Source organism: Chaetodon trifascialis, chromosome 21 (genome assembly GCF_039877785.1).
Source record: "Chaetodon trifascialis isolate fChaTrf1 chromosome 21, fChaTrf1.hap1, whole genome shotgun sequence".
Lineage (NCBI taxonomy): Eukaryota > Metazoa > Chordata > Actinopteri > Chaetodontiformes > Chaetodontidae > Chaetodon > Chaetodon trifascialis.
The window spans coordinates 15,899,962-15,927,797 of record NC_092076.1 but is presented as its reverse complement, the minus strand read 5'-3'; the positions used below and the strand labels follow the sequence as shown (position 1 = coordinate 15,927,797).

Here is a 27,836-nt window from a genome sequence, read left to right as displayed (position 1 = left end):
TCAAAAAACAAAACAAAATAAAGAATTGAAGAATATTTAACTGCTGGATTATTCAGCAAGCTCCGCCAGACATTGTTTCCTGAGTCATGAAAATAATCAAGCTGGCGATGTCACAGATATTGAGTTATGCTTAAAGGAGCTCATCAAAGGTCAACCAACCATGGAAACAGGACACAGCAGACTGGTAAGAGTTATATAAGACTGCTCCCAGTGGGAAAAGTGATATCATACATTTATACAGACAAGACGTTCATTGAGGGGTGGAGGTTGGGGTCACACAGTCAGCGATGGTTTTAACTTCACCACAGAATTTGAAGTTGTTCTTTGCACGCAAACTGGCGGATGAATTGCGAATTGGTGCAATAACTGGGTTGCAATGGCGCAGAGGTGTGGGAAGGTGGAGAGCGTCTACCAAGGAATACGCTTTCCAGTAAAGTGGTTTTAGATTTTGTGTTAGCTGGCTGGCTAGCCACCCAGGGTTCATTGAGAGTCAGGGGGTGTGTGAACCCTGCAGCTTGTCTGAGTTCTTCTGGAGTCCTGTGTGCAGTCACGGGGGCTAAGCTGTCTGTTGATGTGAGGTAATTACCTTCAAACCGTAGACTGGCTGCTCATGACCGTCTCCTTCTCCACTCTGAACGTATTCAATAATCTGGAAGATGTTATGAAGGGGTGTGGCAGCTTTGGAGTTGTTGAAAGACACCTTTGATGGAGCTCATGAGTGACAGAAGGTGATGTAACGAGTAATGTGCCATGTTCATTTTTCCTGTTGAGTAATTAGTGAATTACTGTACTTCCTTTTTTAAATTAGTACATGTTTAATAGGTTATGAATAATTGACGCCATTTTTCAAGAAACGTGCCAAACACTGTTCAGCAGACCAGAGTTAATATATAGCAGAAATGGATTTTGTTTGTTAAAAGGATGATTTGCTATTGGTCAACTGCACAAATCCATGTGTCAGAGCTCACCAAAGTCCAACTCTTTGCCTCCTCGTGAATTCCCTGGTCGCAGCGAATCCATTTAAATGAACTGATTCTGGTCCAAATTTTTGCTGTGTGTGACTGAGCCATAACACTGCATTTCACAGCGTATTCCTCCAGGTTGGATTTAGTTAGAAATCCACTCCAGTGCTTTACAGAGCAAGAAAGATTTCTTTGTGACCCAAGAACAAGACGGAAGACGCTGCTTTCAGAGTACTGATGTAAAATAAAGGAGAGGCGTTTGGTCTGCACAGGAAGCAGAGTGGGTTTATGGGAGAAGTGTTTTTAATTTTGAGAAACAGCTCCAATAATAATAATAATTCTACCAAGAGAGATGGAGATTCCAATCAACTCAGCCAGAGTCTTTTTTTACGATAATAACCACACCAAGGCATCACAATGAATTTTACAGTGCCATGGTGTCTAAATTTACACATAGCAATTACAACATGATATCAATCATATTCTGTTTGTCGAAAGGAGCAAACAGATTGCTAGAAATGGAATGGTAATGGCAGAGAGTGATTCTGATTTTGCTCGCTTTTCACTCTTTTGTGTAAAATTGACTTTGTGAATGATGTTGTGTGGAGTTTGTGGGAGTTTTGCAGGGGTCCAGCAGTGCCAGGCAGGGGGCCAGCTTCCCTCTAATGGTTTGGAAAGCCTGAGCAGTCAGTGCTGTTGCTTGTTTGGCCAATGTGCTGATTTAGGCGCTCTCCAATCAAAGTTGTTGTTTACTTCCAGTTCATTTATCATCAAAAAGGGAAAAACAATTTATCATTTAAAAACAACAACAACAACAACAACAAACAGGATCCTTTTTTTTTCCTTAGGATGCCAACTGCTGTTTTTCCCCCTTTTTCAGCATGTGGCAGCGGAGATTGCCCTCTGAGAAAATAACCTTTTCTGGACCGTGTCCAGTCGGCCCACCCCTCTGAAATTGAACCTGCTCTCCAGTGTTACTGCAGCAAGGCTGCTTGGAGGGGATAGCAGAGGGAGGAGAATTGTTTGGCCACCTCAACTTCCATTAAAGACAAGCAAGCAGGGCAACCTCTAGACCCTCAATTAAGCTCCGCTTTGCGTGTTCGGTGAATGAACGGGAAAGAAAAAAGTTGAGGTGTAAAAAGCAATATCCCAAAGGCTCGGTGGGTAATTCTAGGTCACAAGTCTTTCTTTGTACTGAGACCTTTACTTAGTCACCTCAATTATACAGTAGCACCCTGCTCTAATCTGGGGCTTTCTTCCACCGCTCACACAACATGACAGAATGCATTTCCATACTAACGCCTAGGGAGTCATCACCTCACGCTGGGGAGTTTGCTTCTGTGTGTGCATGTGTGTGCATATGCAGTTGGACCGAAACAAGAGGTTAGATTGGAAGCCTGTTTGCTCTGAGGCCGTCCCCAGGGACTTTATTTGCCAGGGCATCTTGCTGAGAAGGTTAGCGGGGCATCTGGAAATGATGAGGGCAGTAAAAAAAAAAAAAAGTAATCGTTTCTGCTGGAGTGCATCTGAGACGTGGCCAGACTGTTGTTTTCTTGTCAGAATTTCAGATTGAAGTGATTGATGTCCCTGTCCCTGTGTTTCTTGCCCTTACCTCACAGCGCAGCCGAATCCACCGAAAATTCACGAAGGATGGTGGGCGTACAAGGAGGTGGTCCAGGGGAGCTTTGTTCCAGGTAAGCCTCAAAACTTTGTGCAGCATTTTGATGCATGGAAGTTTCCCACAGAATACTGATTTTCCTGCATGCACTTTAACCACACTGTGTGCTTGATCCTGAACTCCGAGCGTATTACATATTTAAGATAACATCGGGCCACCTTGCCATTGGCAATAGTTTTGCTCTCTCATTCTGACAAGACCTCTTCGCCCTTCCTTTTTTTCTCTGACTGATTGACGGCAGCTCACCGTTCCTTCCACCTTTTCCATCAAGTTGTATATCTGCATGTCAGGCCAATTATTTTCCGGAGATTGTGTTTTTCTGCTGAGCTGAGGTGCTTTTGATAAAGCCTGCAGGTGGCCATGTGTATGAGTGTGCTTACACGAGGTAGTGTCTATGCTTGTGAGGACCAATTGTCTGATATGAATGGAACAATTAGGAAAATTCAAAAAGAGGCTGGCGCTCACTTCTGGAAACATCAAGGTTAACTTTAAGGATAGAGGTGAGGAAGTGAATCTCTAGTTTCAAGTGATAATGAGAGGTAAAGCTTAGGCTGAGAGTTGCCTTTTGAAGATTCAGACAATATTCACAACTGTAAGGCCCACCGTACCTTTAAAAGTGGAACTTAAACCCTGCTTTCACCCCAAATGAACGAGTTGCAAAATTACTCAAAGCAAACCGTTGCTTTCAATAAACTCTAGCTGCCTGAATCATAGTGGCACACACTGCCCTGATTTTGCACAAGGCTTTGAAGCTAGAGTGCCACTTTCACTCCAGAGAAGAAAGGAGAAGCAAAATTGTGTATCTCTGAATTCCCTTGGTAATGCAACACTACACTCCCATCCTGTCATGGGAAATGTATCAGCAAATATCACAGAAGATGGAGTCAGGTTCAATTTTTTAAAATTCTGTTTCTTTCCAGTCCAATGTTATCATTGGCCAGTTTTCCATTCAAATGTGGCACATATTTTAACTGAATTTTCAAAAAGCCGACAGAAGAAAATGAAAATTAATACTATCCACCAGCAGTAATATTAGGAGTTGGTTTGAGATAAACAGGAGGTGGTTTTCAATTCTGCAGTCGGGTGCCATTAAACCACTGCGAAGGGTAACAAGAGTCATTGTACCCCAATGAGATGACATCGTCAAAAAAGCTCCAGAAACCTCAAAGGATGAAAAGAAATGTAGAAAACATGATGGAAATCTGACAGGATATCTGTACCCCGTAATCATTTCAGCAAAGTCACAGTGTCCCTTCCATCGTGATTTATTCAAGTCTGTTTTCATTGCACTTTGTTGCATTATGCTTTTATCGACACGCCTACTTTTCCGCCTCGGCCAAGCATGCAATTTCTTTTAGCAACATTTGGAGTTTTGTCTGTATTGCCATCATTTCCAAATCGAAAATGTTTCTAAAAACTGGTGGATGTAAACTCACTTGACGTTTTTGTTAGCTGTCTTTTGGGATTCATAAGATTTAAGCAATGCTCTTCATCCAGTTTTATAATTCACTGCTTGCAAACCATGCATGCACTCGCGTTGGAATTACATCTGTATTGGACAAATCTGTACATTCAGTACAAATGCAGGAAGAAGTAAAGCAGCAAGTAAGGATGTGGTGGTCAGGATGGTGGGAGGACATGTGGCATGAGTTTGCACCCCACCACAGCTATTTTATTAACCATGATGATGATCCCTCCCTAATCCCTATGGTAGTTGTAACATGCAGAGATTTGATTCAGTGATGGCATTGTGCTTAAAACAAACCCTTTGTCATTGCACGTTGTCCAGGGTTTTACAGAATTGTCTGGTGACAGGCTTCATAAGACAAAAGGCCATGAAAGGGTTCAGCCTTTACAGATAAATCAGGCTTTTTGTGCTCACCAACTGCTGTTTGGGAGCGCCTTGGATTTTGCTTTTAAGTTCTGATTTGACACTTGCTGACGGGGCCAAGGCAAACAAGGTGAATCTGCTTAGGTAACAGGATGCTTGCTTCTTCAGCTGCCATAAATCATGAAAAATGTGCATATAATGCCTTGGAAAAAAAAAAATCCCAACAGAGGCACACTCGTTCACGCTCAAATTTAAACAGGCACAAATATGTGGGATGAAGCACTAGCTAAGGCACTGAATAAATGTATAACAAATGACAACTCTGTGAACTCATGAGTTCATAATGTGGGGTGAGAAATCGGAAGCCATCAGTGTTAACCTTTCAATTCAGGCCTATGCACCTCTCTTAAATCCTAATGCCTTCTTAATGGAACTCTCATTTTCATAATCCCCACCAAGACACACATTAGAAGGATAAATTTAGCTGTTAGAGGTGTTAAACTTCTCTCAAAGACTAGTGTTTCCCCATTGACTTCAGTACAACCTTTGTGGAGCCAGTCTTACGGCGCTTCCACGTTGTTTGGATATTCATCCACATGCAGTTTCCGCTGGGTTATACCCGGCTTTGTGAAGCAGGGTGGTGAAATTTGTTTTGACGAGTGAGGGCAGAGGATGAAACTTGGCATATTTTTTTGCGAAGACTGAGTTAAGGGAATAGGCTTCAGGGAATAAAAGCATAGATGCACTGTAGCACAGTGAGGTAGCGTGGTATTGTGATGCGTACACGGTGAATACAGGCATCTGTTTCCCAAGGCAAACAGTAAGGCTTTCCCTGCATGTCCAGGCATACATAAATAAATGCCTGTTTGTCCTTCCCTCTGGCACCAACCACTTGGCGGTTTGCTTCCCCGTTTATATCTCAACTATTTCCTCTAGCTGTTCTCCACGGCGCACTTGCTTTACTAACCGCCGTACAACAGCTGGAGCAGTTAAACACTGTTCATGATCCTCCTGTGGCCGTGCAGAGAATCCTCAACCCTTGTTACCTTGTTCTGCAGCTGGCAGGATTTCATAGCAGGGACATAAAAGGCAAAGGAAGGCTTTTCACTGCAAATGAAGCCCCCTTTAATGATGCACAGAGAAATAATGTTGATGGAACATAGTCTCATTGTACTCAGTGTGCTCAGACAGTGAGTGGCGAGAGAGGATTCCTTTGAAAATTGAACATTATATGATATGCACATAGGAGCACATCATTCACAAAAGTATTATAACATTTGCTCATTTCAGAGCAATAATATACTCCCTTAGAGCAGTAATCCACTACAGTGAGTATTATACAACTTTTCCACCATCTACACTTCAGCTATTTCATATATTGCTTATTAGAAATGATCAGTGTAACAACTCAGGAGAGGGCTGTCGGGGCTAGTTTCTGAATATTTTATCATCTGCCAGTTTTAGGGGTTCTTAACAAAAGTTGCAACTTGCGTATTTGACTGGCAGACAAAATAATATTGCAGAAATGGAAATGGAAACGATTCTTCCCCCTCTCTGGGAAAAGCAATAATCTCATTGGAAGGCTCCGCTCAGCTCTCGTATAGTCGTGCTATCAGAGCTCCGAGCCGTCTCCACTTCTTTTTTCCTGTTAATGGCCCATTTCTCTTCCCTGAAACATCTTGCGGCGGAGGTCAAACACTGCCGTCCAACATCTGAGAACATTTGCACCCCAAGGTTAGCAAATCAAATGTAATCATATTCTCAGGCCTGTGTCACCGTGGCTGACCTTTGGGATATTGCTTATCCTTTCTGAACTCTCTCATTCAGGTTTAAATTTGGTAAAGGTCAGATATAACTCGAAGTGCTGCGTCAGTTTCCCCTTTGCTCTCACCTCCTCTTCCTCAGCCATGTCTTAACTTTCACGGTCAGGGTTAAAAGGTATTCAATCTCCTCTCGGTTTCACTCACTGCAGGGCTTCTTTCTCCTGCACAAACACACTCATTCCAGCATTACGTCTTACAGTTGTGTATTTCTTCATTCATTTTACTGTAATTTATTGGGCGCACACAGCACGTGTGATTTATTTAATTTATGCACTCATTAGTTTGTGTCTGCTGCATGATTTTATAATTTGACTGAACTTTAATTAAGGTTGCAGTGCAAATACACAAAGAAATTATCTAATTTTCCCTAACTTACAACTGCCTGCTGTGTGTAAAAGACTGTTTAAACCTATTTAAATGTCAAAGGACGGAAATGGAAAAGCAGAGCCTGCATTCAAGCCGGCAAGCAAGCTGCCACTGTGATGCCCCAAAGGTATTGGATGCAACAATATTACCAATACAGATAAAAGTATATATACTAAACAAATGATTACCATGAATTGTTACAGGTGAGTCTGTATTTAATGACGTTAGCCATGTGACATAAGGAAGCCATCACAACTGTATCACAGAATGAATGAATATAAATACAAAATGAATTAAGATACAGACAAAATAAGAATAAGATGAATTATTATACTATACCCTTTGTGCAGAGCTAAACCTGTCTTCATTGCAAGTGCATTTGTGCATGTTATACATTGAGGCATGCCCTGAGTACATTTCCAGGATCTGGATCAATATGAGCCATATGAAGCCTCGTTCATTTACCGTCCCTCTGCATCTTTTTCATTTTCATTTTGCAGGTGTACTCTAAAGTGCTGCTGTTGTGGTTCAACACTGAATTTGAATGTGTTGTTGATGTTCGTGCCAGGTTGAAGAGATGCTGTCAAAATGCTGTCCAAATCTTCCTGCCACAACTGATACATACCAACACTGCTTTAGCGAGGATAATTATACAAAATATAGTTGAAAACTGTGATCGGAAAACATGAAAGGGAAGCTTTGATGAAGGTTGAGGGCTGATGAAGGTTGATGAAGCTTTGATTATATTCTTTTCACCCCTGCTTTGTGTTACTAACTCATGTTAAGAGGCCAACTTTTTTAACAGTGGAGTGGAAATTGAATGGCCTGCACACTGGCTCTGTTGGCACACTAAAGGCCTTCTAGCGTAGAAGTCTGACCATGCAAGGTGATGCAGAATTGCCAAGAAGACTGTCCAAAGCCATAAATCAAAGCACCTCTCTCATTAGCTGCTTTTATCAGCCTCATATGCTGATTAAGAGATTGTCAGAATATTGGCTGTTTGGCAGAAATCACTCAGTAAAACTGACCTGGGTATTTATTTTCATGTCAATACTATGTTATTTATAGCATTGGACCACTTTGTGATTCATTGTTGTGTGAACGAGTTGCAGGGCAGGCATGTGATGGAGATAAGCTGAGGATTGATTTATAGAAGGACAGCCTCTGTGTGCCTCAGGCTGTGTGCATGTGTGTTTCTTAAAGAAATGATATTGTCACATTTATGAATGTTTGCTGACTGCAGATGGCATTATGTACAATGGGAGAAGTGAGTTGACTGTATTTAGATGAGGGTGTAGCAGGAAGGACTGCTGGTTGATATCACTTGATACTCTTTCTTACTCTGTCTTCTTTTGCTTTGTTGAGAAACAGCTAAACAGCACGGCTCTTATCAATGAGATAAAATTGCAAAAAATAATGGCTAATTTCCTGAAATACTTTATTAGAGAGACAATTACAGAATGTAAATACACCTAAGGGCCAGGGTCTCTTTACATCCACACGCCTCTACAGGACCTTATTCACACTGCCAGGAATAAAATTTGGGTGGAAAACTACTGCATCATTTATTTCATTATTTATACTGTTGGCATAAAAGTAGACAGATCTAAATGTATTGAGTCCAGAAAATACTGGCACCAGTGCACAAATCATTGTAGGTGTTAGTCTTTGATTGTAGAAATCAACTCTACTCTAAACTCCTGCTAGGTTGAGCCTGACAGCTGGAAACAGCAGCTGAGTGAACAGTTTTATGGTCCAGTTACTCACTTTTTGCAGCGCTTTTGACCAGTTTTCATCAGCACAAGGAGTTTATTTAGTTGTCTTTGAGCACTTTTAGGACCTCTTGTCCATGTTGTCCTGTGACAACTGAAAAAAAATCTGATAATGCAGACTGTATGAGACGGTTGAAAGCTCTGGAACAAATAAGCAGAGCGTGAGTTAAGATTGTTCCTCCCAGGCTGCTACAGCCATACAACCCTGCTATGTTCTTCTCACTGCCAGTTTTCTCCTCCCATATGGGCCATCTGATGGACTCTGTGTGCCAACAAAACTTAGGGTTTGGGTACATTTGTCCCTCTGTGTGGTCATAATCCTGCTGCTAGTCTCCCATTTGGGGAGATGTAATGGGGCATCAGCGCTGTGGCTGGAGCAGCAGGGCTTTCCCCATGTTAGGTTCCACCCGGAGCTTATGACAGAGCTGTGGAGGATGATGACGGGGGGAGGGTTGGGGGGACGGCAGGGGAGAGGGAAAAGCTACAGAGAGGGTAACTGCAGGGCAGAGAGTGATGAGAGTGCTCAGAGAGACTGACACAAGGATGCTTTTATGGAGCTAATGGTGTAACAGTGAAATCGCTCTGGCTTTCTAACGCATACACAGACATTATAGCCATTATAGCCACAGCCCTCCATTTGATAAGATTTGTCCCAGGGATCCATATTAGGAGACTTTGTTGGTGTTCATTTAGGATTAAAATGTTTAACTCCCCACTAATGCTGTATGTGTGGAAATAATCAGTATGAGTGATGCTTATAATTCTATTAGTCATTGTTACACATCCAATAATTAGGCTAATTTCAAGCAAATTAAAGCTCTTTTATAACACAAAATAATTCAAATTTAGAACTGTTTTCATGGCAATTTAGAAAATACATGCAGTTCAGTTAAATGGCTGAATCACCCAAATAACAAACCAGTTTTGACATTTACTTCGAGTTGAATGTTAGCATGCAGGTCGTGGTTTTGGTTCCAAAAGATACTGTGCCTCTGTGATTTCTGCCTTGGCCCCAGTGCAGTGGAGGTGCTGTAAGTGGAATTCAAAATTCAACAGCTACTTCTCTTTCCACAGTCAATGGGTCTCGCACAAGAACCACTCGTACGACCAGATTTGTTCTTAAGCAGCATGTGATTGATTTGAGACACCTTGTCTCATATACAGCCTTTCTTTGATTTAATTTACTCTTAGGAGCAAAATGCACAAGTGCTTCAGGCCTGTCACACGAGTCTACCGGGGAACATTAAACAGTACAGACAGGCAGGACACATGGGAAGAGAGTGGGACTAAGACTACCACCAGGATGCTTCACATACTTGTTCGACTTAAATCTATTTCACAAAATAATCTGCAGTTAAAATGTTGATGAAATCAAATAATTTATATTTGAATAAGTATTTGTGCATGACAGCTTTCCAGTTCAGTAATGGCTCAGAACAGTCTCCCACTCCAACAGCTGCCTCTTAGGGTTAGGATAATAATGTAATATTTAATAATAGCATGATATAATATAATGGAACATGTTCTCCATCCATGTGACTATCGCGTCCCCTTCACCTCCTCTGATACGTCGTGAACAGCATTGATTTTCGTGAGACGTTTTTGGGCGTCTAACATCAAGTCAAGCCATTCCCTTTATATTTCTGCCACAGCACAGCTTTGATAAGGCAAGACGTTGGCAGCTTATTAATATTTTCAAATTGTTTCTGGTCCCTAATATGCCTGCTGACACAGCTACATTTGTTTTCGTTTTGTCACTCTGAAGTTCTACTCTTGACATTTTTGTACATCAAACATTTCCACAGAGTCGAACAGGCATTGTCAGCTCGTATAGTAATTGGCAACACATCCTCATTCCTTAACAACTGAATGGGTCCATTGCCAATGATTCCCAATATGACATGCATCAATGTTGAAGAGTATCAGTGAGACCAGTATGACAAAGGTGGACCTTCACCGTCACACCGTTAATATCCTGATATGGTCACTGTTTACTGATGTTAAGTCAGCTCTTGGTCAGGTTTAGGAAAAGGTCATTGGTTAAAATAAGTTTTAAAAAAAAAGCCAACACTGACTGTTGGTTTCACACAGGACACAAACTGCAGTCTCTGTCCATGAACAGATGGCATCCATCATGTTGAAACAAGCAATTTATGACAAGGGTCTAGTATAGAACCCTAACCCTTGTAGTGAAGATAGTTTGGTGATCTGACTTGGAACACTTGTAGGAACGTCACATCAAATGCAAAAGAGGATTTGATTAGAAATACAGAAATGTTCTCGTATGAGACCCAATGTACTTACCACTCTGGTCTATCCACAGAACACAATATCAATGCTTGTTATACTACTTTGGTGGAAAGTAGTTCCAAAAAAGCTGTTGAGAATGTTGAGTGTGCGGACGGGATGCTCTCTATGTAAAGATACACAATGCTGTGTGCACCACAAATCACATTTAGTTCATCTCAATTTGGTTGAGAGGGAGCCAAGAGACAGAAAAGCTTTGCAAATAAAACCAGCTATTGTCATAGCCCTAGATGGAAGTTATGAAATTTGGGTTTTTGGTAATTTGGGTGAAATGACCCTTTAAAAGGTGCATTTACTGAATTTGGAGCCCGGCTGTTATGTCAGCCACTCTCCTAATTTAAATGGGATAAAACCTGTTGGCACAAGTGTTGAGTAATGTACTGCAGTGCTCCAGTTAGGATTACTGTGCTTTGCTGCTAACAAAGCGTGGAGGACAGCTCTTGATCTTGAATGTGCGAGCGTCCGATCTAATCATTGAACCTTATCGTACATCTTCACATCTGATGCTCCATTTTCCAAGGCCCTCAACCCCCGTCAGAGCATTTTGTCACAGCTTCTCATCACCAGAATTTCATTTAATCCTGTGTTTTCCCCTCCTCACACTCTTGTTTGATAGACACTTTTGTTTCCAGCAATCAAACAAGCGGCTGCTGTTTTTCTTGCAGGCTTGTGAGCTTATTAACATTTTATTTTACATCCCAAAGAGACAAGAGACAAGCACCAATTATAGAATTTTATCCACCAGTTGTAAAGTCCAAAAAGCAGTGTTGTGAAAAATCCTCTTGAATGTTTTTTTTTTTTTAATACTCCAGCAAAGCACCTCTCTCAATCAATTGAGGAGGCTAATTGGCAGCTTCTTTGTACATGTCTGGCAGGTAGCAAGCTCTTCTTCAAGTGACAATCGCTGATCGAAAATCCAATTAAAGGTACAGACACCACTGTCAGAGCCACACACAATTTACCACCAGCAGGTTTATGGGATGAAAATAGATATTCAATAGCACATTGCCAGCTTGTTTTGAGTGTACCCAAGCCAGCCACTGCACTAAAGCTGGAAATAAGACTGTGGAAGCTACTGTGGTGTGGGGGCAGGCCTGATGAGAGGAGGTCTCCCAGTAGTGGGATCAGTGCCTACAGAGTGCAGGTGATGGTTTCTGACAGCTGTTTGATGGGCCTGGAGCATCTAACTAAACAGATTTGGACCCAGTGGAGATGACAGTTGCAGGAAAAATTTCTCTACCTATCACAGTGAAATATTACCTTCTGCACTGATATGCTGCTGCACTATTTTTCCACTTTGGTAGACAGCAGTACCATCCCAGTCTTTTTCCTCTTTGTAGTTTAGTGTTGAGGTATCCACAAATGGAATGGGTAACACTTGGGCTTGACACATTTTAAAAATGTGAAAAGAGAAGAGGATCTTCATGGATATTGTGGTTAGAGTCCTTTTCTCTGAGGCAGGATTTTACTCTGTGTGTGTGTGTGTGTGTGTGTGTGTGTGTGTGTGTGTGTGTGTGTGTGTGTGTGTGTGTGTGTGCAGTTTACATCCACTAAAACACTCACACAGCTTCTCTGAACTCAAAGACTGAAATGTGCTTCTTTCTTCAATACTCACAAATAAGTTCTACCATTGTGTCGTCGTGCTCCAAGTTTTCTTCAGCTCGCATACATTAATGCATGATAGTCTGTCATTTAAGTTCAGGCAATCTGATGATTGATATGAACTTAAATCTGATGAACGCTGTCAGGGACAGCAAGGCTCCTGGAAACCAAGAGTGTGAAGCCAAAATAGTAAAGAAGGTTTACTTCTAAGGTTCAGTCAGGAAGACTACCTTTCAACCTATGTTCATACCGCTGTTATGCCTCCACCACCCCACCACCACCCAGTCTCAGCAGAGTCATCAGCCGCCACCACCACCAGTGTTTCCACGGGGGGTCATAGCAGGCTACTGCTCAGGGAAGACGCCCCTTGTCTCCTTGCAGAGCCTAAGCATCAAAATCTAATTTCATATATCATCTGGATGATAAACAACTGCCTTTAGTTCTTTCAGTTTTTCCTCCTGATTTGAATTTATTTACTACTTAATTTGGAAGAAAGCGCAGTGAAAATGATTTAAGATAGAAAATAGTGAAACCAGTGAAACTGATGAAAAGAAAACTAGAGCCCTTTAACTTAAGTTGAGGTCAATGGAACAAAACTGACCATACAACTGACAGAAAGGCAGTGTACTGTATATAGACAGATTGATGTATTATGCATGCTGTATCCACCATGGTGTCTGAAGCTCTTTTTATTTATTTATCAATTATTTTAAGTTTAGATTGTGTTAAATTTGTACTTTTTTTTAAATTAATTGAACTAAGCTACTGTACTGAGGAAGGTAGTTGTAAATTCACGAATGAAAGGCTGTTGCTTGCAAAAGTTGCACAGTTCCTGCATACAGAAAAGAAATTTGGTTTGTACCTGTGTGGCTGTGTAGATACAGTCCTAAAAAGTCTCCCTGGGAATTATGTTTGTATTGGACAATTGCATAGCTCAAATTTACATCCAATTCCATTGTCTGTTTCCTCAATGTACATTGAAACATGATCATAACAGTCATTAAGGGGTGTCTTGTTAATGCACTTTCAGTGTCACTGTCCTTGTTTTGTTTAAAAATGCATTCATGAGGCTTCAGCAGTCTGAATTAGACAAATCAAGCTGATATCTTGAGTTACAGTGTTTCCATCTAAAATTCCCTCTTTGTGTTTCCCTGTTGAGCTGCAGTGGAGGGATAGTAAAAACAGTAGGGAATTTTTTATTCAAAAGTCTGTGTAAAATATTTTGGATGGCCTCATATTAGCCTCAGATAAACATGGGAATGCATTTTTGCTCACAACCGGGATGTGGATTTGTCCCACATACACTGGAAATGCTGTAGGAAAGGATCTTTTAATGACCAGTATGAACAGGAGGAATGATTAAACCTGTTTCAGTGTTCATATCACAGTCTCCCGCCAGGGGTGGGCTTATGGAGCTTAAGCTCTGAATGTTTTCAACAAAGCCCTGAATCTCTACTGTTCATCATGCGTGGCATTTTTTTGTACTAAACCCCGATCACAGCTGAGTAGAAACCCATGCGTTTTAAACGGGGACAAAGCGCTGACGGAACAGAAAACAGATGAGAGGAGGACAGGAGGAAAGGAAAGCAGGAGAGGACACGGAAGGGAATAAGAATAGATGAAAGGAAAGGAGAAAAATGCATGAATTTTACCCTCCAAAACTCCATGTGAGTGGAATTATTCTATATACTTATACTGAACCAATATCATACCGCTGTACTCCATCACCTCCTGCATGTTCCAGTTGGTCTCGTGCATGAAGGACCCTCCTCTTGTCTCGAACAAAAGCCGTCATGTCCTGGTGTCTCCTTGTGTTTTTGTGTTTTTCTTTCTGGCTAACTGAATGTGTGTGAGATGGAGTTCACTTTCAGCGGAAGCAACAAAAAAAGCCTGTGTGGTGTTACTGCTCACTGTCAGAGGGCTGGAGGAACTCTGGAGCTACTCAGCAGGCCTGCACACAACACACTCTCTCATCTGTTCACACACACACAAAGTGGAAAATAATTCCAACAATTTTAGCAGAGAGGGGGAAACATGTGGGGCTGCTGTTTCGTCAGTGTTCACATTTTTTGGTAAGCGTCTGTCAATTCCCAATGTGTGCCTACACATGGAAGCTGGCTGAACAATATACACATGCACAAAGGCACGCATTTGTGTACACACAGTGACAGCTGTGGGTATTAAATGGCAGTGTGATGGATGGGGTTCAGACAGGATGGCCCTCATAACCTCCCCTTTATTTACCCTCCACTGAGTGACAGCAGGGAGAGAGGGAGGAAGGAGGGGAGGGGAGGGGAGGAGACAGATGAGGTGAGGAGAGGAGAGAAGGAAATGGGAGAAGGAGAGTAGAAGAGAGGAGGAAAGAGAACAGATAAAAAGAAGAGAGGAGGACAGGACACAGATGAAAAGATGACAGGAGAGGAGGAAAGAAATATAGGAGAGGAGAGAAAGAAAGGGAACATGAAGGAAAGGAAAGGAAAGGAAAGGAAAGGAAAGGAAAGGAAAGGAAAGGAAAGGAAAGGAAAGGAAAGGAAAGGAATCTGAGCAAAGGAGGAAACAGGACATGAGAAGAGAGATAGAAGAGATGAATTAGGGGAGGAAAATAAGATGGATTAAAGGAGGACATAAGAGAGAGAGGAAGGAAAACAGAAGGAGAGAAAACAGATAAATGAGATGGCGAAGGGCAAAGGAGGAAAGGAAATATAAGCAAAGTGAAGGGAAGGGAAGAGATAGGGGCATAAAAGAAGACAATGTTAGTGGGAGGCACAGTCAAAACGAGAGAGAAGGAGAAATGACAGCAGAGAAGGAGAAGGGAAGAGGGGAGGAGGAGAGGAAAGATGAAAGAAAGGAGATGAGAGGACGGGGAAGATGGTAGATGGGCATGGAAGGGTTGAAGAGGGGTTTTATGAGGAGAGAAGTCAGGTCTGAGTTAGACCAAGCAAGGAGATGAAAGCAGAGGCAGCCGAGCGGAGGTTAAGAGAAAGAGAGCGATGGGATGAAGAGAGCTGAAGGTTGGATGGAGGGGTGGGGGATTTTCTTAAAGAGCCGCACAAAGAAAAAAAAAATAGAAATTGAAAAATATTCCTTGCCGTTGACAGTAACCCTGTGATGATGGGTGCAGACACTTTCCTCACCTCCTTTAAATCCTTCAATTCCACAGGTCAATGTGAATCTGTGGCTGCCTGTCAATCACCCAGTCACTGTAAGCACCGCTGGCCTCCAACTTACACTGACAAGAGGAAAACTTTCTTTTCACTCTCTCCTTCTTTTGATCTGTACTGATCACTTAAGATATGCTCAGCCCAAACTGGCTGTCTCTGTTAGTCTGTACCTTCGCTCCAGCCTTATTTAAATCAAATCTGCCTTTTCTGTGATTCTTTTGCTCTCTTTTTCACTCGGTTCCTTGATGTTTTTTTTCTCTTTCTGCTCTATGATGATCCGTCGGTTTGGCTTTCAAATATCAGTTTTCTTTACTCTTCTTTACAAAATGATGCAGCCGAGGCTGAGATATCCCGGCTTTTAAGCCATAGTATGGATCGCACAATTCAACCAACAGAATCTTCAAAATTGACCTGTATTGTGTAAAATTGGTGGAATTTCCCTTCATTTCCCCCTTTAACCCATGCAATGTAGGCTGTGAAAAACGCAGCCAGCTCATTCACTTCAATGGGGCCAGTGTGTTAACACAGCTGGAGTGCAGCTGGAGAGCTAGTAATGTTGGTGGGAAAAACTGTCAAACACTCCTCATTTTTTACCTTGAATACGCAGTCATTGATGGATCACTTCGCAATGCTAGTGTTCACTTCATAATCATCATTATTGCCGTGTTATGTTTTCAGAGTTGTAAAATCACGACTCGTATTTCAAACCACTGTGTCGTGTGTTGGTATCTGATCAGCCCTCAGTGTAATAATACACTTAATTTGTATAGATGTTTTACTGATTGATCTAATACTCAAAGCACCCTCCCTGGATCGTATTTTACTGGCTCAAAGCAGCACAGCCTCGCCAACACAGGCCCAACGCCTGCTAATATATCGGTCCCAGATCTCACCGTTGAGCCTAATGGCTTGAAATCTGGTGACTGAACGCCCAGCATATGATTCACCTCTACTTCCTGCTCATCCAGCCATTCAGCCATTCAGCGAGCCCTCGTAACCTGTATGGAAGCATCAGCATTTGTTACATTTGTCTGTCCATTTATTCAGGGTTGTCACTTGGCTGCAGTGGTGCAAAAAACAAATCTCTTGAAGCCAGACCGTGCCGGTGAAGCCAGTGAAGTATTTCCGCATTTTGCATGTGTAAATTGTTTCCCTCAAAGTCAGCGCAGTGCCTATTTAGAGCTAAATGAAGCTCGATTCTTTTGGTTTTATTTGCGGGGCCGTGATGAAGAAGAAAATCACCAATTTGACGTATTTTAGCTACTTATTTACGCTGCCGTTGGCTGCTTGAAAAGCAAAAGAATGAAAGATTATCTAGTAAATGACACACACACAGACACACACTCCATCTGTGGAGCCCTGGCGCACACACCGTTTCACCTTCAGGCACAGAGGTGTTCATGAATGCATTCTGAGGAGATGTGAACTCTGTTTTGATTATCTGTTCATTATCAAATATTCATACGTGGTTGCAGCGCTGCTTAATATGTCTACTCTGCGCTTCATGCCGTCAAATCGTCGCATTCCCTTTCAGAATGAAACCTGCCCTTCACTGTAATGTGCTAGCTGTACCCGTGATTCAGCATTTAATTCAGACTCTAAGCAGCCATGTGGGTCAAAGCTGTGTTTATTCCACAGATATAAAAATCTCCTGAAGACAGTATCATATCAGCTAGGCTCCACTGATGGCCTGCTTTATATCACACCATGCACATCTTTGCCAAATAGCATTTCCTTTTATTGATAGCGATACTGTGTACTGAGGGGATTACAAATTGTGATATAAGTCAAATAATCTGCCGTTGTCTGAGCCCGGTGCAGGACAAAGCAGATTACAGAGGAAAACACACGATTACATCTGGTTCCCCTCTTCTGCGCGTCCAGTCTGTTATAGGTTATATGCTCCTCTGTCTGTGGCTGTTGTTTGTTTAGCTTCTCAGAGTGGCATTTAGGAGAATTAGCATACAGTGTGTGTGTGTGCAGTGCAGCTGAGTATCTTCAGTACAGTAAGTTGCTGATGCTTGTACTCCAGTCTTTCCTTTGATTTACATCGCCTCTGTAAATCGTGTTGTGTTAAACTACTTACACACACCCCCAGAGGGAAACAAATTGCATGCAATGCTGTGGACAGATTGTTTGCAGATGCCACAAGGTGCTTTATGATTCACCTCTGCTCCTTCATATATCAGTTGTTTGGTAATGTGAGGAGAAACAAAACAGCGAAATACATGTCACGTTTTTTAGATTGGCATTGTTTTCCTGGCTTTGGTTTGAGATTTTTCAACAATAACTGAACCCGCAGCCAGAGGCAGGCGAATAAAACAATCACTATGGAGTGACTCACTGTTGATAAAACTTCTTTTTGTCTTTGAGGATCAGCAGAGAAATGTCAGCAGAATGCAAAAGCTGAGCATTATATCACTGGTCGGTGTTGTGGTGCCTGCCGTGATCAGAGAGATGTAAAGATTAAGCTGCATCCTCCGGCTCTGCGTTCTCCATTTTGCTTGTGAAGGCAGAATAGCAGCTTGCATAGTAAGTGTGAAGTGGCTGGCAAAGGGAGAGGGCATCTGAAGACATTATGCAGAGTGCACCGGCAGACACTGATGGCTTCAAACACAGACAGATCAATGATGGTCAAACACACAACAAACTCCTATAGCTCCTATACGGTCTCAGTGAGGAGTTAGCAGCAAGCTGAATTCACTGTCAGTCTCACCCGATAGGCATGAACATGATGATTAGCAGGTCAAAGAGTCGCTGTTTCAGCCGGGTTTGAAGGAGTACAAAAAATGTCACGTCCAGTATATGATGATTTCACACTCATTGTGTACTTCGTAGGCTTTATTGATAGATTCGTATGTTTCGTGTGTCACCCTGGAAAAAGGATTTGTCTAATGTCTTCCAACTTCTGTAAATGTAATTTCAAGTAAAGGTCCACTCTCTAGCTTGATCTGAGTGATTTCAGTCATATCACACAGTATTTATCAACCAGCACATCCTAACAAGCCAATCAGCTGTATAGACTGTCTGTGAAATTATGACCAATACTTACGTTTATTGTTAGACTTTGACCCCTAGTGGCTGTAGTTATTATGACGGAAGCAAAGGAGAAAGTCTGGCGACATGATATAAAAAGCAAGAATGTCCTCATATGAAGGAGATGGGTCGGATGGATGGATTAAACAAAGACAGGCCTTTCACCCAGGAGGCCACTGTTCATGTCCCATGTTAAAGCGAAAGTCAGCTTTGAGTGACGCCGCAGCGCCACAAGACCTCTTAGGGAAGAGGTCAGGGTGGATGGTTGGGTCAATAAACACCAGAAAACACTTCTATGGGTCTTTTCAGGCTGGACAGCATTTATTCTGGGGGACTTTTGGTGTTTGAGTGAGTAAATTTCAACATGGACCATAGTTACTATAAGACCTTCTTCACAATAGAAGACAAGAGTAATTGAACATCCTTTCTAAGTAAGTATGTTCACATAACTTGGAAACTTAGAAGCTCCCCTATATTTAGCCTGGTTTTAACCGAGACACTTAGATGTCCTTTGACCTGTCAAAACATGCAGTAAATTTGATACAGGTCTGTCACAGCAGCAGGAGGGGAACATCTCGACCAATAGGGGATGGTGATCAGGTGGACCTGGTGGACTGGCACTGAGTCCACTGACACCTGCATAAAGACTTTTAAATGCATCCCGTCCTGTTTGATGAGACGGACTCGAGTATGTATTGTGAGTTCAGAAATGAATTATTTCTCATCATGGTTTCATCCTTCTTCTCCTGCCAATTTCACTTCGGCGCGTTCCACCTTTACAATCCTGGGCAGAATGATAATATCATGCATAAACCATGGCCATAAAAGAAGTCAAACTAATGATGTAATGAACATCTTCCCCTTTAAAACATCCCTTTGTGATTGATCCAAACCCATTTTCTGTATAAATCAGCGCGTGAAAACCTTCAAAATCTACAAACCATTGCTTTCATAATTATATTCACCCCTTAATTTTCACTGTTTGCTCACTTTCTCATGGACCAACAAAATCAGCCTTTCTTATTCTAACACATCAGTCAACTGAGCTAACAAGTAAATGGGATTTGCTCTTCACCATCATTCAGAGGTCAGATTTTTTCCATTTTTGAGTCCAATTTTCTCCTCCGACCCACTTCCACCCGGCCCGGTGTGCTGCCCTATGCCTGACATTGAGGAGCAGATAACCCCATGTAAATAGACGAGGTGCTGAGGGTTGGGCTGGGGATGGAGTCTCCATTAAGTTGGGTAATACAGCGCAACGCTGTTTAAACAAAGCTCCTCAGTGGGACTCCGCTGCAGTTCAACCCCAGTGCCTGTAGGATTCCTCACTGGACTGGACTGTAATGAGAAAGGAGAGCCTCCAAGGCGAGTGACCCTCCTGCGATAACCAAATCGGCTCCATAGATCTGAGCAAGGACACAAAGATGAATTAGCAATGTGGAATTCACAGCAGGGACTGAGTGAAATGGGCAGATAATGACATAACTATTCATTTGCCCTCATCTTTGGCTTTTCTTTCATCACTCGTGCCCAGCAGTGTTTTTTTTAAATATGTTTTACCATATGTGGCATGACATTGTGTTAAATCTCCTAGGGACAGCAGTGAGATAATGATAAAAGAGAGGTGTAAAGTGTGTGTCAGAGCGAGAAAGGAAGGATGAGATGTGTACAGTTTACCGTTGATGCTCTGTGGCAGCCTTTGACACAACCTGCTCTTTGGAATAACCTTCCACCCACTCTGTCTGATTCAGAAATTACACCAACTGAACAAGATCCTCGACACCAAAGTCAAATCAAACCAGCAAATCATTTTCAATTTAAATACATTTACTCATCTGCAATCCTTAATCCACCAAACTTTCACTCCCTGCCATCAAATGATTCAGCTTAGTTGGTTTCAGTTCTTTCTCTCACAGGTCATAAATAAGCCACCGTCTGCGATTTGTAACTAAAACCTTGTTGACTCACCACTTTTGTAAAGTTACACATTTATAAGATGTTGACTTGAACAGAATTAATGGTGTTTTTCATGCATGGTAAGACAGATGACTCCTTTTAGCTTCACTGCAGCCTTCACTGCAAAGTTTTCACACCATCTTTCATACACTTTCCTCACTATAAACTTCTAAAGTCAGGAAGCTGTCTGCATAGCAATGAGCGAGTGAATCAATGGCAATATGAGGCAGCTTAAATTATGATATTATCTACAAGCGGGCAATTGTACCGATCCAAATCAATCAATCACAGAGCGGCTTCCAAAGGAAACGACTCAATTACTGCACCTGTCAAACCCGCCGTGGTCAGACAGAAAACTAGTCGCTTTTTAAAGTATTGAATGCTGTGTTAGATTAGCAAGGCTTGTGATCAGACTGCAGCTTTGATTTTCAATCAGGAAGGGTTGATGAGATGAAATAATCTGGGAAAGAGAGTTCAAATTTGATATCAGTGTGGTGTTTCAGGCTCTACAACATTAAAGGTTTGAACCACAGTGACCTATTGTGATATCTATTAATACAGATCAGTTGCTTGAATTGAGTACTTAAGATTTTTGCCCATATGGGTACACTGTCTGTTCTATTGTCTATTCTACAGTGTACCTACTGTAATCTATAACAACAGTTTACCACTGTAAAAACTTACGGTATTGTGCCATGTTTAGCTTTACAGTATAATACTGTCAGCTGATTGGTTGCGTGATTCTGTTATTTTAGTGTTCCTCCCGTAATGTCCACAGTTCACAATTTATTATTGTTTTATATTATAGAACTGTAAAATGTAGAATAAAAAAACCCTGAAAATTGCAAACACAGAAATGACTTGGACAAAATTAGTCTTTTATTAAAGTCAGTGTGGTATCCAACACGTTCAGTGACTGACACAAAACAATTTTATTTTTATAGAATACGTAAAACACAATCCAAAAAACACCATTCCTCACGCTGAGCTGGTTGCATTCACTTTATTTTTTCTTGAACTATGACAAGAGATGCCTGTATCACATTACACTTATTCCATTTAGTAGCTAATGCACTTCAAACAATGAAATTATTGTAAAATACAATCCACAGGATCAATTAGTCATGTCAAACAGCTTCTCAATAATTTGTATACAACTTACATATCATACTTAATGTACCATGCCTTCAATATCCATCTTTCATAATTTATGATCACGTGCAATAGAAAGCGAGTGAAAGAACAAGCCTGCAGCTGCAGAAGAGACAACTGGAGTGAACTGTACTGAGCTGACTGCCATATTTAGATCAACAGTTGCTTCTTGGACGCCACTGTCCCCTCACTGGCGGATGTGTAATAACAGAGAAAGCATATATTTGGTGTGGTAAGTAAAGATTGTCTGCGTGTAGGGCATTCAGCAAATTAAAAATTCTATGGCATTTTCTCATGATAATCACCTTTGTGTATCATCATTACAAAACAATTATCTCATTTCTATAAACTATTTTATCACTATGAGAAACAAAACAAGAATTAAAAGTTTCCCCAGCCCAGATGGGGAGAAACGCAACACAAAACTTAAATAGCTGAACACCAAATGGTAAGATAGAGCCTAGTCCTTCATGTAGAGTTTACAACAAATCAATAGAGGATCACATCGTACCACGGACATTTGATTAGATTACAAATCAATTGCTTCCTTTGTCGACTCTGTTGTCTCTTTCAGTCTTGCTCCCTTTCAGGAGTGAGGGGGATTTTACATGTCTCTGTCCAGGGCCCATTTTCTCATGATCTGTCCCGGTGAAGCCGCTAGGTCCAATGTAATCATGTCCCCACTGAACTGGATTCAGAAAGCCAAAAGAGAAGACTGTCTCAGAGTTAACTGCATCACTTGATGAAAGATCCTTTTTCAACTCCCCTGTCCCAAACTTCAGCTGCTAATTGCAGTGCAAAGCGAATCAAGGCACCAGCATCCTGCATGGGTCTGGATTTGCAAAACCATAGTGGACCCATTACCTGCAATTGTCTCTAAGTCAATTTCAGACCTTCTGACCTCTCAAAAATACTGCATACTTTATGCCCAGCTGGCACAGCATGGATGACCTCCTTCATTATTCAAATTGTCTGGCACGGCACAGGAATTCTATGATAATCAACCTACCTGCATACACTGTTGAGCTGTTTCAGAAAGGATCCAAGACTTACAGTGAGATCATTTGGAGTCAAGCAGCTGCCTATTTTACCTCAAGCAAACCTCCAAACCCCATTTAGATGCAGTTGCGACGCCAGTGTTGTGCAAATTCACACTTCACAAGAGCAAGCTCAAAGTTAAGGTCACATATTAAAATGTTCACACTGATTTCTTCCACTGTTTTTTGAATGAGCTGCAAAGACTGTAAATCTTGTGCTGCACAATGTAGTCTAGAAAGTCACACGTCTGTGTCCAAAATAAATCAAAAAACTGATTGGCTAGCAGTCGTTGCCTTTGTTGGTTGGGTTGGTTGGTCAGGGTTAGGTAGTGGGAGATTGGTCAGGATCTGGCTAAGGATATCAAGGTAAGCCAATCAGAGGCAGCATGGCATTGAAATGGGGAAAAAAATTGCAATGCTAGCATAGGTAGTGCAACTAGCAATGCAGATGCAGCTATGGTCATGCCCAGCCAACCAGCATGCTATATCCCCATAAAACAGTGTGCGAGCATCGTTCACTCCAGCATGAATTAACAATGTTCTAATTCAGTAAAAACAATGCAGAGGTTCAGCTCACCGTTCACCAAATCATGTTCAGTGAAGGCACTCTGCACAGCTCTGGGCCTCACAGTGGTCAGTCACTAACTGTTAGGATTGATATCATTTCACTGGTAAGAATGAAAGCCACTGCAACAGACATTTCATTATTTTTATGTCTTTCTGTTTTTTTTTTCTTTCTCCTGCTTTTAACCTGCGGCCATTGTTCACCATCTAATTCATAGAACTTCTCTCCACTGAGGAAATAGTCCCTAGTGTGGACGAAAAGTGCGAGACATCAGTGGAGTGCTGAGGGTAACAGGGACATTGTTTCTGGAAAACATGTGGCTCTTTAATTTTTTCCATTGCTTTGAGCACCACAAGTGTAACTCCATCCATCTCCGCTCAATATGGGTGGAGGAAGATACCTGAGAGACTCAAAACCTGGACGAATAAAAACCTTTAAAAGCTGTATGCTCATGATAAATCAATCCCTTAAGATGTTGGATTTGTGTCAAGACACAAATTTAACTTAATGTCTCAATTCCAGATGTCAGCGCACTGAATGTTTCTCATTTACCACATTGTCACAATGTGTTCTGTAATCTAATTTTGACTCTGAACAAACCAAAGCTGTGAAAATAAACTTCTAACAAGACATACATATCTCCTGTTGTTCCCTCTGTTCCCGAGTTTTACAGAAGTTTTTTAAACAAGTGGCAGTCTCCTAAATCAAAGCATAATCCGGCTCATTCTGGTTTAAAAAAAAGATTTATTTTAAGATGAGAAAAAAAAAACATTCGATCAAGTGAAGTTGCCATAATGAACTTCCTACCTTTTTTTTTTTTTTTTTTTTTTTTTTACTACATTGCACTTAATACGTTGCTGTGGGCTATATATTTGTATTAGCCATCAAATTATTCCATTCTGATGCTCATAGCACGCCTTCTGCCCACGGATACGCATACAGATGACTTTAACCATTTGACATGGCCCACAGGAGGTCGCTGCGGGGTGCTGCTCCCCAGCTAAAGGTTAGCGGGAATAATATCAGTTTCATTATCACCCTCGCTTCATTTGATTTCATCTGTTTTTCCCTCTGAACAGTAAGGGGCTACGTGCTGCCCTGTCAGGCCTCAGACCTGGGAGGGAATTTACACCCCAGACAGCCTGATGGAAATTCAGCCGGCATTTTTATGAGCTGTGGAGAGGCGTACTGAGCTGTCCTGTTGCTGGGGGGGGGTGGGGGGGGGGGGGATCAGGGAGGGCCCAATGTGATTAGTTTGTTGGTGTGTGTGTTTGTGCCTGTGTGTGCGTGTAGTCAGGGTACAGGAGGACTGATGAATGTCTCATTCATTAGAACTAAAGCAGATTGAGAGGAGAGAGCTCAGGGTGGGCTTCGTTCTCGGTTTGCCCTCCCGGCTCTTGAACCGCAAGCAGTCAGTGGACAAATGTACTGTCAGATGTCTGATGTCAGATGTTCTTCTCGGAATCAACGTAGATCAAAAAGTCTGCAGCGATCTAAAATAAAATGAAGAAAAGAATTAAAAGCCATCACATTTCTTGCTATGACGAATATCCATCCAACACACAGTTGACTCGGGTTGTAGAGTGGCGTGACAGTGATGCTTCTTTTCTCTCGCAGCTGATCTTTATCCAAGAACAGACACCAGCTTGCAGAGAACATATTAAGAAGCCAACAGCCACAACCATTAACGAAACAACTTTCATTAGCAACAGATGATATAATCCACTGCCTGTGATCTTTACACCAAATTGCAAAATTTCTACTTTAATGTTTTCTATAAATTAGGAGATATCAAAGAGAGGATAAGCTTAACAAATATTCGAATCCAGCTGGGTTAGGGTGATGCTGTTGCATGGTTACAGCTGGCTGGAGCCTATCCCAGTATTCACAGACCAGTGATATACAGTAAGTCTGATGCTAACACATGTAAAATATTTTGTATGGATGCAAAACTGATCGTGGATACCATCTCAACAAGAACACACATTCTCACACACTTGATAAACTGTATAGAACTGTGATGAGTGTGTAAATGCTGTCAACTATGCAGAACAAGAATCTTAATGTCTTAATGTGAGTTAAACTGGTGACTTGATGATGTCGGTGGTCTGATTCCCTGGCAATTCTTATATTATTAATGCTTACACGTTCAAATGACAAGGACATTACTCGTATCTGTCGCAAATGAACATGCAGCTACACTTTACCTGCAGCTGACCCCATTTCAATTTTCCATATTACAAAGTCGCTCGATACTTTCAAACCAGCTTCTCAAATCTTCTGCCTAGCTCTAATCTCTGTTGGGAAATATTGCAGGTGAGTTTTATAACATGATGAGGCACTGGATGAGAAAGAGATGAAAGACTTGGCAGTGAAACCACAGAAAAAACAAGGAGTATTTCACTCTAAGTACTACTATCAGAAGGCCTCATTAGCTCTTTTGGCATTGTTGTTGTAAAGATTTGAATGTGTATCATCTCCAGTCAGCACACTGCAGGCAGGATTTTATTCAAGAAGCATTCATGTTCATGAACAAAGTTTAATTCTATTTGCTAATGCCACAACTCATTATTCATTATTGTTACGCCATAAATTATAGCACATGAACAACTTCTCTTTTACCGAATTTAGAATATAAGCAATGCTCCAAAGCATCCATTTAGTCACGCAGTTAATAATATCAGTAGCAATAGCAAAAGATAACATTAAAGCATAGCATAACCTGTTTCCTGCTAGTATATGAAGCATTAAAAGATTAAGTGTGCGTTGTATCAAACACATGTGTGGGTGTAGTTCATCATATCCTGACATAAATACATATGATTCCCATAATCTCCTTTACTGCGACTGTTTACCAACATCTGTTGGATGACGGGCCCCCCGTGTATTGAGACCTGGATACACCGAACACAAGTTTCTGTTGGCAGATGGGTTAATAAAGTCGACATTTCATTTAGCAGCACTCGTGTCTGTTCAGTGAGAGGTAACACTGATTGAATTGCCATGTACAACATTCTGTGCAACACTTCCTGTGAAACGCAGGTTCTTGTATCAGTGCAAGCCTATGGGGTCTGAGTGATATCTAGAACATGCCCAACAAGAACCTTCACAAGATGTCCCTCTCTGCTCATTACCATGAAAACATCATTAAAGTAACACTGCAGGCTTAAATGGATTCTCTGGTCCGCATGCATCTGTGTTGTTATACTTGTACACAAGTATATACGCATACAAATGAATGTGTGAGCCCATCCTGCGTATGCCTGCACGGTTTCACATGTGCTCGTGCATCGCTAATGAGAACATATGGCAGAAGAGAGCAACCATCAAGTAACTGTGTACTTTACGAGAACATCATCAACAAACCTCCCCTGTTTCGCATCCTCTACATCTGTCGGGGCTCAGCGTGCACATGGTTGCCCTGCACCACTTCGCAGATCCAGCGGAAGCCTCCCTGTGATCGCTCCACTGCTTGTTCCCACGATGCATTGTTTGAATAGATTTATTATGCCGCTGTTTGCCTTGGTTTCCCGTTGTGGACCCACTTATTCATTGTAGTTGATTTAGTTTCTACACGTCGCAGTGTTGTTTGTCTTTCTGCCATACAGTACGTCTTCTACCAAGTGCAATCAACTTTAAGTCCTTCACTTTGTCCTTCTGCTTCTGTGTCTTTTTCTGTCTTTTGTTAGCAACAAGCAGCAAATCATTCAGCTGGTCCTGAAAATGTCAAAATGGGTTGTGCTTGTTTCAGGACTTCTACAGAGATACTCTAAGTCTGCATCACTTTGAGTTTTTGACAGAGCACAACAGATATCCAGAGTTCTGAATGAAATGAGTTAATTTAGTGCTGAGCAGGTTGTAGTTTGTGACAAACTATGCGCTCTTCCTCCAGCTTGTCTCAACTAACCATTGCTGGTCGATTCCACTGGGATGATATGTGTGATAATCATATTTCCCATTTAACTTCTAACTTTAACTAAACTAGATTATATAAAACTTTTTTTCCCAATTAAGTTTATTTGCCTAAGTTTATTTGCTGTTGCACATTAGTTGTATATTCATGTCATTTCCAGGAGGTTGTCGTGAGATATGTTATGCCTCATAATGTGTTTAATATATGAGCCTTGAAAAATCCCGAACAGAACTTGAACATCCAACATGATGATAAGAATCAGATCGCTGGAATCAGATGAAAATGTCACACCAGGATCTAAAGGTTAAGGGCTTCCTACAGACAACCAAATCAGTATTGATCAATGACACCGTAAATATATACTCAAACAAACTGCATCACATCCATATTGTCAGACAGCGATGTGGCTGACCGGCCCAGGTGCCACTTTCAATAAAACTCCAATACTGACCCCATCGATCTAACCCCAGCTAGCCGGGCAGGCAGCTTCTCACTGTGGGTCAGGAAAAATGACCCAGACAGAACAGGACTATTGGCATGCCAGAGTGATCATGTCTGGGCCATGCTGGAAATCAGAGGAGTATTATCTAATCAATTCAATCTGGGCTAGCAGCATGTCTGGAGGAGAGACAGAGGGAGACAGCGGGAGAAGCAGAATAATCAACAGAGATGAGG

The 27,836-nt window shown here is 41.7% G+C and overlaps 1 protein-coding gene across 2 annotated transcripts in view; it reads left to right on the top strand.

Annotated features, from left to right (window-relative positions):
- The window catches only part of ca10a (carbonic anhydrase Xa), a 212,032-nt gene that overhangs the window by 24,986 nt on the left and 159,210 nt on the right, over positions 1-27,836 (top strand). For both annotated transcript variants that reach the window (XM_070991167.1, XM_070991168.1), the window contains one exon: positions 2,582-2,656. In XM_070991167.1, the coding sequence (XP_070847268.1) occupies positions 2,582-2,656 (75 nt within the window). The remainder of the gene's footprint in view (positions 1-2,581; positions 2,657-27,836) is intronic.